Source organism: Oncorhynchus nerka, linkage group LG18 (assembly GCF_034236695.1).
Source record: "Oncorhynchus nerka isolate Pitt River linkage group LG18, Oner_Uvic_2.0, whole genome shotgun sequence".
NCBI classification, from domain to species: Eukaryota; Metazoa; Chordata; class Actinopteri; order Salmoniformes; family Salmonidae; genus Oncorhynchus; species Oncorhynchus nerka.
Window position 1 is genome coordinate 64,749,220 of NC_088413.1, and position 14,182 is coordinate 64,763,401.

A 14,182-nucleotide genomic window follows, 5' to 3' on the forward strand; every position below is an offset into this window, starting at 1 on the left:
TGGTGTGAGTGAGGTCTATGTGTGAGAGAGAGACAGCAGTGTGGTGGGAGTGAGGTCTATGTGTGAGAGAGAGACAGCAGCGTGGTGTGTAAGACACTGACTTGTCCGGTTTGCCAGGCAGCTGCAGCTGGATCCTACAGCGGTCTGCAGCCCGGATCTCTTCCTCCTTCTTCAGGATGAGACGCTGCAGACCTGACACCCAATCATGGGCCACCGCAGGGTTAACGTTCTAGAGGAGAGAGGGATAGAGGGATGGGAAAGAGCCAGAGAGAGACAGATAAAGTATTAACACAAGACACTGCTTAAACCACAGCCCCATAATGTCAAGCTAGATCTATAACAGCCTTCAATCATGCCATTGGGCGAGCAGAGATTGACTCCACACACCAGCTCTTCCAAATTGACCACAAAAGCCCCCCTCTGTCTTGTGTGTGTGTGTGAGACACACATGTCTCTCTGTGTGCCTCTGGCCTGTTCTCTGCTCCCCCACCACTTTCAGACAGACAGAAACATGTCTTTCTGTGTGCCTCTGTCCTGTTCTCTGCCTCTGACAGACACATCTCTGTGTGCTCTGTCCTGTTCTCTGCACCCCCACCACTCTCAGACAGACACATGTCTCTCTGTGTGCCTCTGTCCTGTTCTCTGCACCCCCACCACTCTCAGACAGAAACATGTCTCTCTGTGTGCCTCTGTCCTGTTCTCTGCACCCCCACCACTCTCAGGCAGACAGAAACATGTCTCTCTGTGTGCCTCTGGCCTGTTCTCTGCTCCCCCACCACTTTCAGACAGACAGAAACATGTCTCTCTGTGTGCCTCTGTCCTGTTCTCTGCACCCCCACCACTCTCAGACAGAAACATGTCTCTCTGTGTGCCTCTGTCCTGTTCTCTGCACCCCCACCACTCTCAGGCAGACAGAAACATGTCTCTCTGTGTGCCTCTGGCCTGTTCTCTGCTCCCCCACCACTCTCAGACAGAAACATCACTAACACTGGCTAGTTGAGTCTCACATCCCAGCACGACTCAGCACTGTCTGCCCCCCAGATCAAAACCTCAGGGCCACATTTGTATATGCGGCTCACCTGGTAGTTTCCCTTGAGGCTTCCGATCATGCTGGAGATCTGGTTGACCAGGCTGAGGTCGTGGATGAGGTTCTGCAGGTCCTGGTACAGCTGGCCTGGACCCATGTACAGCTTATCTGAGAGGAGGGACAATGTCAAGTCAATAAACTATCATGTAATTGTCAACAGAGAACTGCATTATTACCAAATAAAGTTGGTAGTAGTAGTAAGTTCTGATTCACAAAGCTGAGCCCATATCCCATCTGAACCCACTGACCCAACAATATGAGCCATACAAATCTCAAAGGCAATTATTGTGCATTGAAAGCAGGAGGTAAAATAAGACACACTGCCAGACAAAGTCAGTCTGTTTCCCAACTTGGCATGGCTCTGAACCGTGTGTGTGTGTGTGTGTGTGTGTGTGTGTGTGTGTGTGTGTGCGTTGGAAATGAGTACCGTTACCCAACGGCAGTTTCCTGGTGTTAAACTTCCCTCTATTGCGCTAGCGTGTGTGTGTTTCTTTGTAGATGTGCCCTGCCTAACCGAACCAACAGGCCAGTGAAGTAAGGGATTATTGTGTTTCTGTGCGTCCAGCTCGGGACAATGGGCTGCTTTGTTTGTCAGCGCTCAGCCTGTATATCAGGAAGAGACACAGACAGAGAGCCAGACTCCTCAGAGAGAGAAAGAGGAGAGGCCCCCTGTAGGCTCTGCCAGCACATAGCCTTCTCTCAAGGCTGTAACTCGAATTAAACCTGCAGCACTGAGGACCCTCCTCATCTTTCAGACACGTCTGCCAACAAGTCATCGTACAGTAGGATTTGCAGCATATGGTACTGTCAGCTAACAAGTAAGAAGGCAAGCTCTTAAAGATGATTTCACCATATGACTTTTCAAGTTAAATGTGGTCTACCACTCTCATTAGGCAGCACATTGGAACTGGGAGGGGGTTAATGTGAACGGGAATCTCTGGCGCCAGGATTCCTGGAGCTCCCTCTGGTTTTGCCAGTCTACTTTCTGTGGGGTCTATAATGGCCCTTCACACTGCCTGTAGTGTTCCAGCTCCATGGCAACCACTCCATTCTTCCCCAGGGCTGCCAAGAGAGGACACTCAGAGAAACTTCCACGCCGTTTGACATGCACTAAGTACTTCACCTAGGTGGTGGTCACACTGGAGACAGAAAGAGTCATTCAGAAAAGGATACTTCAGATTGTAAGTTTACATGCATAAGCTAATTCAGAGACGTTCTCTTCATCATGTACCAAGATATCATTCCACTTCTGAATATGTCCAGGTCACAGAGTATCATTGAACTGTTTTACTGTTACAGACATTGTGTTGGGTTGAAAGCAATTTGAAAAGTTTATGGTTGACAATAACAATTTGTCCTAGCTTCAGAAGCATGTTAAACATTTCTGTTCTATTGAGCTAATTGTCTTGTCTAATGAAGTTAAAATATTCCCGCCTCATTGGTCTTCATTTTTATTTTATTTAACTAGGCAAATCAGTTAAGAAAGAATTCTTATTTTACAATGACGGCCTACCCCGGCCAAACCCTCCCCTAACCCGGACGACGCTGGGCCAATTGTACGCCGCACTATGGGACTCCTGATCACGACCGATTGTAATACAGCCCGGGATCGAACCAGGGTTTGTAGTGATGCCTCTGGCACTGAGATGCAGTGCCTTAGACCCCTGTGCCACTCAGGAGCACTATGATGTCTTTGTGTGCTTGGAACCCGGTCAAGGCAGAATCACTGAATAAGCTTCAGTCATGGGGCGGCAGAGTAGCCTAGTGGTTAGAGCATTGGACTAGTAACCGAAAGGTTGCAAGTTCAAATCCCCGAGCTGACAAGGTACAAAATCTGTCGTTCTGCCCCTGAACAGGCAGTTAACCCACTGTTCCTAGGCCGTCATTGAAAATAAGAATTTGTTCTTAACTGACTTGCCTAGTAAAATAATTTTAAAAAATGCTCATTGGCTTGTCATCCATGGTATTTCTGCAGGCCATCATTCAACTCTATGACTATAGATATTATATGTTCTGACAAACAATTAAAATATTCCACAATGAGACTGAGCACCATGGACAAGCTGAACCTGACCTGTTGAGCAGTCATCTCTTCTGGTGGTCCCAATTAGCAACAGACATGAGGCAAGCAAACAGACGAGCAGAGCACAGGAAACTGTGACATCATACGCTGGACCGTTTTTTCATTGCCTCCAGTAGGCAGGTCACCAGTTGCTTTGACAGAACATACTGGACTACGGAGGGAGGGAGAGAAGCTGAGAGTGAGGGTTTTTCCCACTTAAAATGCCTGGCCAGAACAGACACACAGAGAGGACTGACTAGGAGGAAAATGTCATCAGTATTGAATAAATGATATGGGTCATAGACAAAATATGGGGGAGTGACATGGCCTGATCCATTTCTGTCAGGTAAAAATGACCATATCCTAATGTAATGTTTTCCATTCTAGCTCCATGTCCCAATTTAATTAGCTAACATTACTGAGCTGAACCAGACTGCTGTCCAGTCCATATGGATCTCCTAAGAGCAATAGGTTACTGGATGTATATATAGGAGTCTAACCTAGCTCAGGACTAGACACCTGGCTAGGAATATGCCTGCCTGACTGTCAGCCCAGGGTCCAGATGCTTTAGTTGACTGTCTTTAGCCCCCATCAGGCCGTCTGTGGATGGGAATAGAGGGCAGATGGAGAGGTGACGGGTGGGTGAGTGGGTAAGAGGCTTTGGGGAGGAGAGGGGACGGGGGTTGGCAGTTGGGCAGTGGAGGAGAGGGAAGAGAGGAAAGGTTGCTTATCCCCTGGCATTTCAATGAGTAAGAGGATGAGAGGAAAACAAGAAATGGCCCATATGTTCAACTTTACTCCGGGTCCTTAACAATATGGATGGAGAGTAGTACTGTACAGTAGATCACTAATGGACTCTTAAATAACACAGGCTTACGCACGACGACATCCATTTACAGGCTAGACGGTCATCCTCTTCTCAGCATGTGGGTCAAAAGGCATGGCTATTACACTATAAAGCCATTTGTAATCAGAGGCTTTACTCTGATTTTTGAAGTCAAAGAGTGAAGTCAGTGACCCTGCAGCAAAGAGTGGAGCAACTTATTAGTTGTATTACAGAGGGTATGGCCTACTGTACAGAGACGTGTATATATATATATACATACACACACACACACACATAAAAATATGCCATTTCCATCTACAATAGTCATTTACCACATTAACAATGTCTACACTGTATTTCTGATCAATTTGATGTTATCTTAATGTACTTTTTTTTTTTGCTTTTCTTTCAAAAACAAGGAAATGTCTAAGTGACCCCAAACTGTTGAACGGTAGTGTATATATATATATATATATATATATATATATATATGGAATGAGTTTCTCTGGCTTTATATACAGACGACTGGAGTAGATCACACTTGCACCACAGATGGGACTGAGGAACAGAAGTCTGCATCAGAGGGCTTGGTGTAAGGGAAAAAGCCTGCCACGTCAAAGCCTGCCATGCACAGGAAACGACTGTCACCTCTGTTCATAACCTCTAGCAAAAAATATCAAATATCAACATAGTTACTCCATAGCTATTACAGCATCCACCATGCCTTCCCCAGTGGGTGTACTGCTGTCACCACCTGAACACAAGCTAAATGAAAAGCACACTAATGTACCATTGCATTCCCCATTACCGACGCCTGGTTTGTAGTCAGGGTGAATGTTCTTTACTAAAAAAAAGCAACTGCCTGGTTATGATCACAAACCATACAGTCTGATTATGATGGTAGCATTGTTTCCAATAAGGAGTTTAAAGGAGCGGCCATGACGAGCAGCTGCCAGAGCAGGCCAGGGGAAAGAGTGAAGTCAGTGACCCTGCAGCAGAGAGTGGAGCTGGCTGCTTAAAGACTCACCACAGTCTCTCTGGAACAATTTTCAAACGTCTCTCAGTGGTTCGAGATGGAAAGCCTGGCACACAGAAAATGATGGCTAAACATTTGTTGTTGGTGTGTCAAATGAATTAATAAGCTACTTTTACTCCTTGTTATTGAGTGTGGTCCTGCAACACTATAATCTGAGAAGGAGAGCCCCCCATGTTTCATCCAACAGTAACATCAGGTAGTCATGTAGTGCTTGTACTGTAGTGTTGATCTGAGCCCACTGGGAACAGTAATAATCTAGAACTCATTCATATTTCAGGGAGGGGGGTGTTGAAACATAATCAGCACTAAGAGGAAATTGTATTGATTTTACACACAGCAGAAGGTATTGCTGCTTGTACTGTGCTGTATATGCATTGTACAGCCACTGTGCAGAGTAATGCATATTATTTCAAAGTATACAACGGGTGGGTCTAATCCTGAATGTTGATTGGTTAAAACCATATTCCAGCCAATGTCTGTTCCACAACTTACCACCGGCTAAATCTATGACGTTAAAATGCCTATTTACTCTGTTCTATCTGACTGTGCAATCCACTGTCTCATCAGCCCAGCCAGGCACTTTATAATCTTGATCTCCACTGTAAAAAGCATCTAGACATTATCTCACATTTCTTTTAGACTAACATTTAGATTTCAACAGCGAATATTTGTATGAACCTTGATGTCTGTCTCTCCGACATTTGCAACATTATTTCAATATTCCAATTCTATCTCCAGCTGTCCCATAGTAAATAACGTGTTGAGAGTCGGGACGAGACAGACAAGCAGGCAGCGTTTTTCAACCAGTCGAAATCATAAATCAGCTGGCATCATATTTATGGATATATACAAAGGAATGTCAAATGAAAAAAGGTCAAACAAAATGAAGTGCAGCTAGTTTGCTGTTCTTTCCAGCTTCAGTTTGAAGTGATTGTGTTACTGTAGCTGTGTTGTTGGCTAACTCCTCTGAACAACAGTGTCCTGAATGGTGAGCACATTTTCTATGCCAGGCGAAATCGTGCCTCATTAGCTCATTGTTATGGAAGTATCCAAATAAATGTCTCTGGAAATCAGCTTAAACAAATGCAAATGCAGCTACTGTTGTTATTCTGGCTGCACTGTTTGATGTGACAGTAAGTTAGCCATAGTTGGCTGGCTGGCTAGAAAGGGATAAGAAGGTTGCCAGCCAGTATGGCAATGGAACATTTATAAAGAACGACCATAGATACAGAACAAAAAGACTGAACGACTGGGTTGTGTCTCTGGCAACCAAACTGATAGAACAAACGACCACCCGGCTTGGGTAGCAACCCTAGAATTGTGTCGGGACTATATCGTGTGGAAGGATGAAATAGTATGAATAAATTCATCAAAATAATTTTTTTAATGAAAATATGTCAATCATTATTTGAATATGTTGATAACCCATGGAATAAAAGTGATAGTGCCCTCGAAGCCGGTGTTTGGAGGATATATTGGCACGGTTTGCAGGCCCTTGGCACGGTTTGCAGGCCCTTGGCACGGTTTGCAGGCCCTTGGCACGGTTTGCAGGCCCTCGTCTTCGTCTCGTCTTCTCCTGCATTATTACTTTTTTTACATTCTTTTTTTATTTAACTAGGCAGGTCAGTTAAGAACACATTTGTATTTACAATGACGGACTACCCCGGACAAACCCTATCCCGGACAACGCTGGGCCAATTGTGCGCTGCCCTATGGGACTCCCAATCTTGGCCGGTTGTGATACAGCCCGGAATCGAACCAGGGTCTGTAGTGACGCCCCTAGCACTGGGATGCAGTGTCGTAGACCACAGGCCTCACATTCTTCTATTTATGATTAATTGTGGGGTCATGATGAAACGATGTCACAAATCAGGGTTTGTGCCTTTGGGGGGGGGCTCTTAACTACATCTTATCCACATCTTACTCTTTTCCCAATACTAAGCAGGTGACAGATCTCTGTGGTTGCGAATCATTGGGACGTACTTGGTTTGGCATTGATGATCACCTTCTCTCCAGAGTGGGGTTGTGGGGTGAAGCGGCTGTTGTCACCCATGTCTTCACTGGAGCCAAACTCTACTACGTCCACAAAGCTCAGAGGGACACTCCACTTCAGCAGGAACTTCTGACCCAGGGCGGCGTTGCCACTACCACTGCCATCCACACTGCACCTGGATACATAGGAGAAGGACAGGCAGAGGACTAATGAATTTCCTCACAGGGACCAATAAAGGTTTCTTCAACCAATATTACATTTATCGAGTGTATTCCTCACGGATACAGAGGGGATCAGAAAGTTAACTGATTCACCATCGTAAGGTATGTGCTATGGTATGTATATGGTATGTCACATCAAAGCGGGGCAAACTCTTTTGAAAATGGCATGACTGTATTGTAAGATTTAGACTGTACTTCATGCATGACTGGTTCCACAGTTATCATGTCGCCCTATTGGCACTTGACAGCCTGGGCAGAGAGCTCCTGTAAATATTGAATCATTATGTTTTTTTGTATGAATCATTTCACTTTTTGTTTATGAATAGCCAAACAAGTACAGATTTACTCTGGATTACATTTTGTTTGATGCCTAAGAATGAATGGCAAATCAGCATTTCAAGATGGCTAGCTAACAATGCTAGCTAGCCGCTTTAATTTGACTATGTCGGCCTATATTGGGATGTTTCTACAGTCTCCTTGATCCAACGGGGGGCCGACGGTGGCGAGCTTTCAGTGAGGAATTCATCGCTCCAGAGCATTCCTCCAAAGTTATGAGTGTTCTGTATGCTGAGTGAGTGCATGGGGAGAAAAGAAACTGCATCAATCTCGTTCCACAAGTGTCCTACCACACAGAGAAGACGCTGGCTGCGAGACACCATGAGGTAGACTCCTGCCCCCGGATGTCCTGATCTGGTTGCTCAGCTACCACTGTTCACCACCTGTACCTGCACCTCGCCCTGCTCAAGATATTTATTGACTGTCGCTCCATTTGTTGCTCATGTCATTCATATTTTTATTGATGTTGTTTTGCTTTTTAAGCACCTTGAGATTTGTTTACCTGTATGTACTGTGTACTGCAAATCAGCTTTTAGCTTCCAAGTACGGCCTACTTGTAAAAATGTAATAAACTACTACTACTACTTTATAAAGCGTATAGATCCTCATGTCAGAGCCAGTGGCCAGTAGCTAGTGTGGTGAGGTACAGTATAATTACAGGACACAGGCTCCTCCACTGGAAGCTGATCAGAATCATACCCAGAGAGGATGCTCCCTCCAACTGTGGGTAGAAACCCTGACCAGGGTGAGTACCGTGTCTGGTGCTGGTGCTTTGGGTCTTACCGGACGTTGGGCGTGGCACACATGAGCACGTCGTTGAGCAGGAAAAGGCGTCGCTCCTTGGTCTTGATCACCTCTCCGTGGTCGTTGTAGACCGTCTCCACTATGTCATCAGAGCGAATCAGGTAGCGGCTGCCATTACTCAGAAGCTGATGGGTAAGGGAGAGAGACCAAGAGGTCAGATACAATATATGGTCTCGACGGTCTTCCCCTAGGTTAATTTATGATTTATGTCAATGTGCTTTGGCAAAGTGGGTGGGGTTATATCCTTCCTGTTTGGCCCTGTCCGGGGGTATCATCGGATGGGGCCACAGTGTCTCCTGACCCCTCCTGTCTCAGCCTCCAGTATTTATGCTGCAGTAGTTTGTGTCGGGGGGCTATGGTCAGTCTGTTATATCTGGAGTACTTCTCCTGTCTTATCCGGTGTCCTGTGTGAATTTAAGTATGCTCTCTCTAATTCTCTCTTTCTTTCTCTCTCTCGGAGGACCTGAGCCCTAGGACCATGGCTCAGGACTACCTGACATGATGACTCCTTGCTGTCCCCAGTCCACCTGGCCGTGCTGCTGCTCCAGTTTCAACTGTTCTGCCTGCGGCTATGGAACCCTGACCTGTTCACCGGACGTGCTACCTGTCCCAGACCTGCTGTTTTCAACTCTCTAGAGACAGCAGGAGCGGTAGAGATACTCTTAATGATCGGCTATGAAAAGCCAACTGACATTTACTCCTGAGGTGCTGACTTGCTGCACCCTCGACAATCACTGTGATTACTATTATTTGACCATGCTGGTCATTTATGAACATTTGAACATCTTGGCCATGTTCTGTTATAATCTCCACCCGGCACAGCCAGAAAAGGACTGGCCACCCCTCATAGCCTGGTTCCTCTCTAGGTTTCGGCCTTTCTAGGGAGTTTTTCCTAGCCACCGTGCTTCTACACCTGCATTGCTTGCTGTTTGGCGTTTTAGGCTGAGTTTCTGTACAGCACTTTGAGATATCAGCTGATGTAAGAAGGGCTATATAAATACATTTGATTTGAATGTACATTTAAGGTACTCCCCAAAATATATAAATACATTCTGTAGATATTGCATGGAAGCAGTTTGTCCGATCCGTGTCAAGGGTGAAATGAATATGAAGATACCATTTAGTTAGTGTAGAATATACACATACTAGGATAAGGACATACAGTTTACAGATCAGTGTGCTTTTAGTTACAGTTAAGGCACTTTGCAGCATCTTTGCACACATCCATAAAATATACTGTAGATTCCATGGGGCGGTTGTTTGCTCTTGTGGGCAGATAAACAGACAAATAATTAGACAGTAGGGAATATTGATGCCTCCGTATCAGGCTCAGAGCCATCTCCTGCATATTGCCAGATTTGTGGATAGATGGTTTCTCAGTGAAGAATGTGAAACATCTACAGTCAAGGCCTCAATGCCCACACAATGGAAGAAACAATCTGTTTAAACGTTGAAATATCATCTAGTTATAGAGGACAAACACTGAGCCCCTATGGTCTGAAGAAGATCAATGGTGTGTGTGGACATGTTCAACTATACTTATGGGGACCAGAAGTCCCCACAAGAATAGTAAACAAACAAACATTTGACTAACTGGGGACATTTTGTGAATCCCCACAAGGTCAAATACTATTTCTAGGGGGTTTAGGGTTAAGGTTAGAATTAGTGTTAGAATTAAATTTAGGGTTAGGAGCTACTGTTAGTTTTAGTGTAGGGAGCTAGGGTTAGGTTTAGGGTTAAGGTTAGGTTTTGGGGTTAAGGTTAGGTTTTGGGGTTAAGGTTAGGTTTAGGGTTAAGGTTAGGGTATAGGATTTTTTTATAATGGGACTGAATTGTGTCCCCCCACAAGGTTAGTTATACAAGACTGTGTGTGTTTGTGTGTGTATGTGTTAGAGCAATACCTTGTTGAGGTAGCGTTCGTTCATGGCCTTGGCTATGTGTCTGATCTCACAGCGCTGGTCAGCCTCCCGCTTCTTCTCATTGAGCTTTTCAGCCAGGGTCTCCAGTTCTGTCAGGGCCATCTGTAGGGGCAGTCTGTCACTGTGGCCTGCTGGTGTGTTCTTCAACATGTCCTGTATCACATTGTATCACAGTCAGAACACCACAGAATAGCATAACATACTGTAACATGACATAACATCTGTAGGGGCAGTCTGTCACTGTGGCCTACTGGTGTGTTCTTCAACATGTCCTGCCATACAGCATGGAGAGATAACACATTCAGAATATAACAGAGCACCGATCACATCCAGAACATCTCTACACTGGCATTACATCAGTTTAAAACTATTCAGATTATTTCAGAAGCCCAATGGGCAGTCTAAAATGTTATCCTCAGTCAAAATAATTATGAGTGAGGATCAAATTTGAAGCACCTGAAGCAGAAGTTATTTCCCAAGAGTATGCACACTACACAGCACTCTCTCTGCATAGTGCATTCTTAACAGAGCTCTTTGGTAGTGAGTATGTGGCACCCTCTGCTGGTAGACGTGTACTATGTACTCTAGGCGCTAAGTGTGGACGTTACAGTGAAATAGATACCTGCAGCAGTAGAATGAACTGAGGGAATCTCTGGATGGGCTTCATCATGAGTCCATAGAGAGTGACCCGGTCACTGCTGGTGTCCTGACGTTGCTGTGGAGAGAGAAGAGGACAATCAATGATTGATGCCGTGCAGGGCAATCCAATACAGAACCACAAAGTGTTTTGGTTCAGTCTGAAAATCAACCCCAGGTCCCTATGCGGAGTTAGGTTTAGGATAGAGCCAGCGATGCATATTCTGCATATCTGTATTTTCACAGGAGCATACTTAAAAAATATATATATTTACATGGGGCTCTGACTGACCTTGAGGAAGTCTAGGAAGCTGGGTTTGGAGGCACACGTCTTCCTGACCACCGCCATGGCTGTGCTGAAGTTGTTCACATACTCACAGTAGGCATCCAGCACCATGGACTTGGAGAACTGGGACCCAGATATAGAGAGAGGGCGGGACAGAAAGGGGAGAGAGCAAGCCATCAACACCTCATACGAGTCCGATACAATTACAGTCAGGAATGGAATTAACATGGTACCAGACAAAGGAATGGGGTTTCCTAGGGCCAAAATAAGCTGTTAGTTGGACAGTGTATTATGAGGGTTGTTTCTGGCCAGGGATAAGAGAGAGAGGACAGTAAGGAAGAAGGCACACAGCACATGGGTCACAAATGCTGTGTCCTGCTCCTGTGTTGTGGTCATGCTTCAAACAGTAACAAACCCCAGGAAGAGGGAGAACTGGGGTTACTGGGTGAGACTTTGTTTGAAGACCCCTAACCGGGTTGCTAGGCAGTGGAGACACCAGGGTGGAGCACTTCCTCCAAGAACCCAGTGCAGCTGTGTGTGTCATGTGTGTGTGTGTGTGTGTGTGTGTGTGTCGTGTGTGTGTAATCAAGGGACTAATTCCTATAGAACGAGTCATGGTAAACTTGCACTATCGCCTCAGTCAGTGTTGTGTTCAATGGGGAAGCACAGTACAGGACATGGTGTGAGTAAAGGAATGTTTCTGTCCACTAGTTTTGACCACATGACCACTATCAAATGGTTTACTCTTCCAGCCATCTTAAAAGTGGAACTGAATCCTTCCTACAGTGGGTTCCCCAGCACTGAATTTTTCCTACACTTGTCCACCAACCCACCGAGGCTACAAAGACGTCCCCGATCATCTCCAGACTGTCCCACTCGGCCACGCGGCACGCCAGGGCGATCTGGAACAGGGCGTGGCACTGGAGAATCTCCCGGATACGATAGAATGTCACCTTCAGCTTCCTATCGCTTAGCAACCTGGGCTCAATCTCCAAAAGTGGCTTTTCATATTGCTGATAAGAGAGGATAAAGAGGATAAGGATGTGGTAGGAAATCTTTTCCTTGAGGAAATTAGAGAAATGTTATATGAAATGTTTAACTGTAAAATAACATACCTCTAAAATCCGCTTCAGTGCATCGAGATAGTTCTTCTCACTCTCTAATATGGAGCCCAGTATACACCTCCTCACCACCTGTTGTTGTGAGAGCCCCTCAGGGACGGGACTGAGCACTGGCTCCATGTTGAAGCATTCCACCTCGATGAAGAGCTCCGACTCCTCATCCTCAAAACAGGTTGACTTCCTCTCTGAGATAAACAGGAGAGACGAGGTCAGCTTAAATCAGATGAGCATCACCCAGGAGGTTAATACACATTGTTAGTGGATGATTCCCCTGTTACAATGTAAAGTGCTTGCATTTTTATCCCAGATACATCAGTGTAATTAACTGACTAGTGTGAACTAATGTTCTGTTCTTACTCTTACCGTGACAGTGGGTCTTGATATACGACCTTCCCCTTCTCACTGCTGCTTTGGTTTTCTCCAGGCCGTCTTTGGTCCCATCTCTCGCTGCCTTCACCAGCTTTTGCATCTTCATGTAACGTCAACAACAGTAAATAGCACTCAGAGCAGACAGAGAGAACAGCATGCTACTGAAGCACTTAGGGAGGAGATAGGAACTGTGTTAGAAGAGAAGGGAAGATGGCAGATCATGTAAATACAGGAGTAGGACCTCAGGGAGAGCCAGGTGGACCAGAGGAAGACAGCAACTGTGACAGCAGCTGAACTGAGTCAATCTAAACTCAAATGTTCTCACAGATGCATAAGGGCTTAAGTGATGTGTACTTAACTTCAATCTCTCTATGCGAGACCTGTAAAATGGGGAATGTCAGTAGTTTAGAAGCTCTTTCATTAGCCAGGGTAGAGTCTCAGAAGATTTACTTAGACTGCTACAACCCTCTGCTGAAAAGTAAAACTTCATAACTATCTTTTATTATAGATTTGTTTGAAAATGTTCTGTAGGCGTGGACTGGGATGATCCTGTACGGACCTCCTGTCTAGGCCTACACACAACTCAGCTGCTCTGGTGTCTCAGTACGCCGTAGACCTAAAGGCATGTCACTTAGGAGATGCAGTTGCCTCAACACCCACACTGTTAGTGGCACAGGTCAATGCAGTAGAGAAACTCACCACCAGACATAAGCTCAGGATGAAAGGACTAGGTCTGAGTCAGTCAGTGAGGGACACCGTGAGTGAGGTCGGGGTTAAGGAGGATCTACTTTGTCTAGCGGAGGGTGACAACACACACCGACCATGATGATGACATTTACCTTCTGCTCGTGTTTCTGTTTTATCTGCTGCAGCTCTACTGTTCCCACTGTATTTGCCATAAGATCTTTCATCTTTTTCTCATAGTGTTCTTTCAAGCGTGTCAGATCTTGAGAAAGCTAAACAAAAGCAGAGCATTTGAAGCGTTACCAGACAGATCCTCAGAAGATGGTCAGCCCCTCACCCCAATCCACCCACCCTCACCACAGCTAAGGCCTTGCCTCCTCACCCATACTTTGTCTCCCGACCCACATAGAAATCTTAAAGGTAGACTCAGTTATATGATGTAGATGTGCAGAGCGTAGTGGGTCAATTTCAGCAAACAACTAAGAGCGTTGAAGAGCAAGACTAAACTTCTCCAGTGTTTTGGTCCTGTATCTACTACGCTCTAACAGCGTGAAGCGAACCCATTCACATGCGTAGATACTGTGCGTGACTCTGAGAATGTCCTGCATCTCACTCATCGTAATATCTACCGTGTTGCTCGCGGCAACGTCATTTCACTGAGTCTACCTTTAACTGGGCCAATCTCTGCTACAGAAGCCAAGCAGTCACTTTGTGCAGCCAGCTGAGTTATAACACTGAAACCTCCCTGGCAAAACCTCTGGGCTGAATGAACAAGCAGGCCATTCAATTCAAAACCAAATAT

At 45.5% G+C, this 14,182-nt stretch overlaps 1 protein-coding gene and 1 long non-coding RNA gene across 2 annotated transcripts in view; one reads left to right on the forward strand and one right to left on the reverse strand.

Annotated features, from left to right (window-relative positions):
• LOC115146340 (rho guanine nucleotide exchange factor 10-like) overlaps nucleotides 1–14,182 on the reverse strand; it is an 82,608-nt gene that overhangs the window by 37,853 nt on the left and 30,573 nt on the right. Inside the window, 11 exon segments of the mRNA XM_029688363.2 lie at nucleotides 102–229; nucleotides 1,080–1,195; nucleotides 6,995–7,179; nucleotides 8,345–8,490; nucleotides 10,267–10,437; nucleotides 10,907–10,999; nucleotides 11,213–11,329; nucleotides 12,040–12,219; nucleotides 12,322–12,512; nucleotides 12,691–12,796; nucleotides 13,536–13,652. Coding sequence (XP_029544223.2) covers nucleotides 102–229; nucleotides 1,080–1,195; nucleotides 6,995–7,179; nucleotides 8,345–8,490; nucleotides 10,267–10,437; nucleotides 10,907–10,999; nucleotides 11,213–11,329; nucleotides 12,040–12,219; nucleotides 12,322–12,512; nucleotides 12,691–12,796; nucleotides 13,536–13,652 — 1,550 coding nt within the window.
• On the forward strand, nucleotides 1,563–9,429 carry LOC135561910 (uncharacterized). The gene is made up of 2 exons (XR_010459787.1): nucleotides 1,563–2,268; nucleotides 8,826–9,429. It is a non-coding gene; the product is annotated as an uncharacterized LOC135561910 (long non-coding RNA).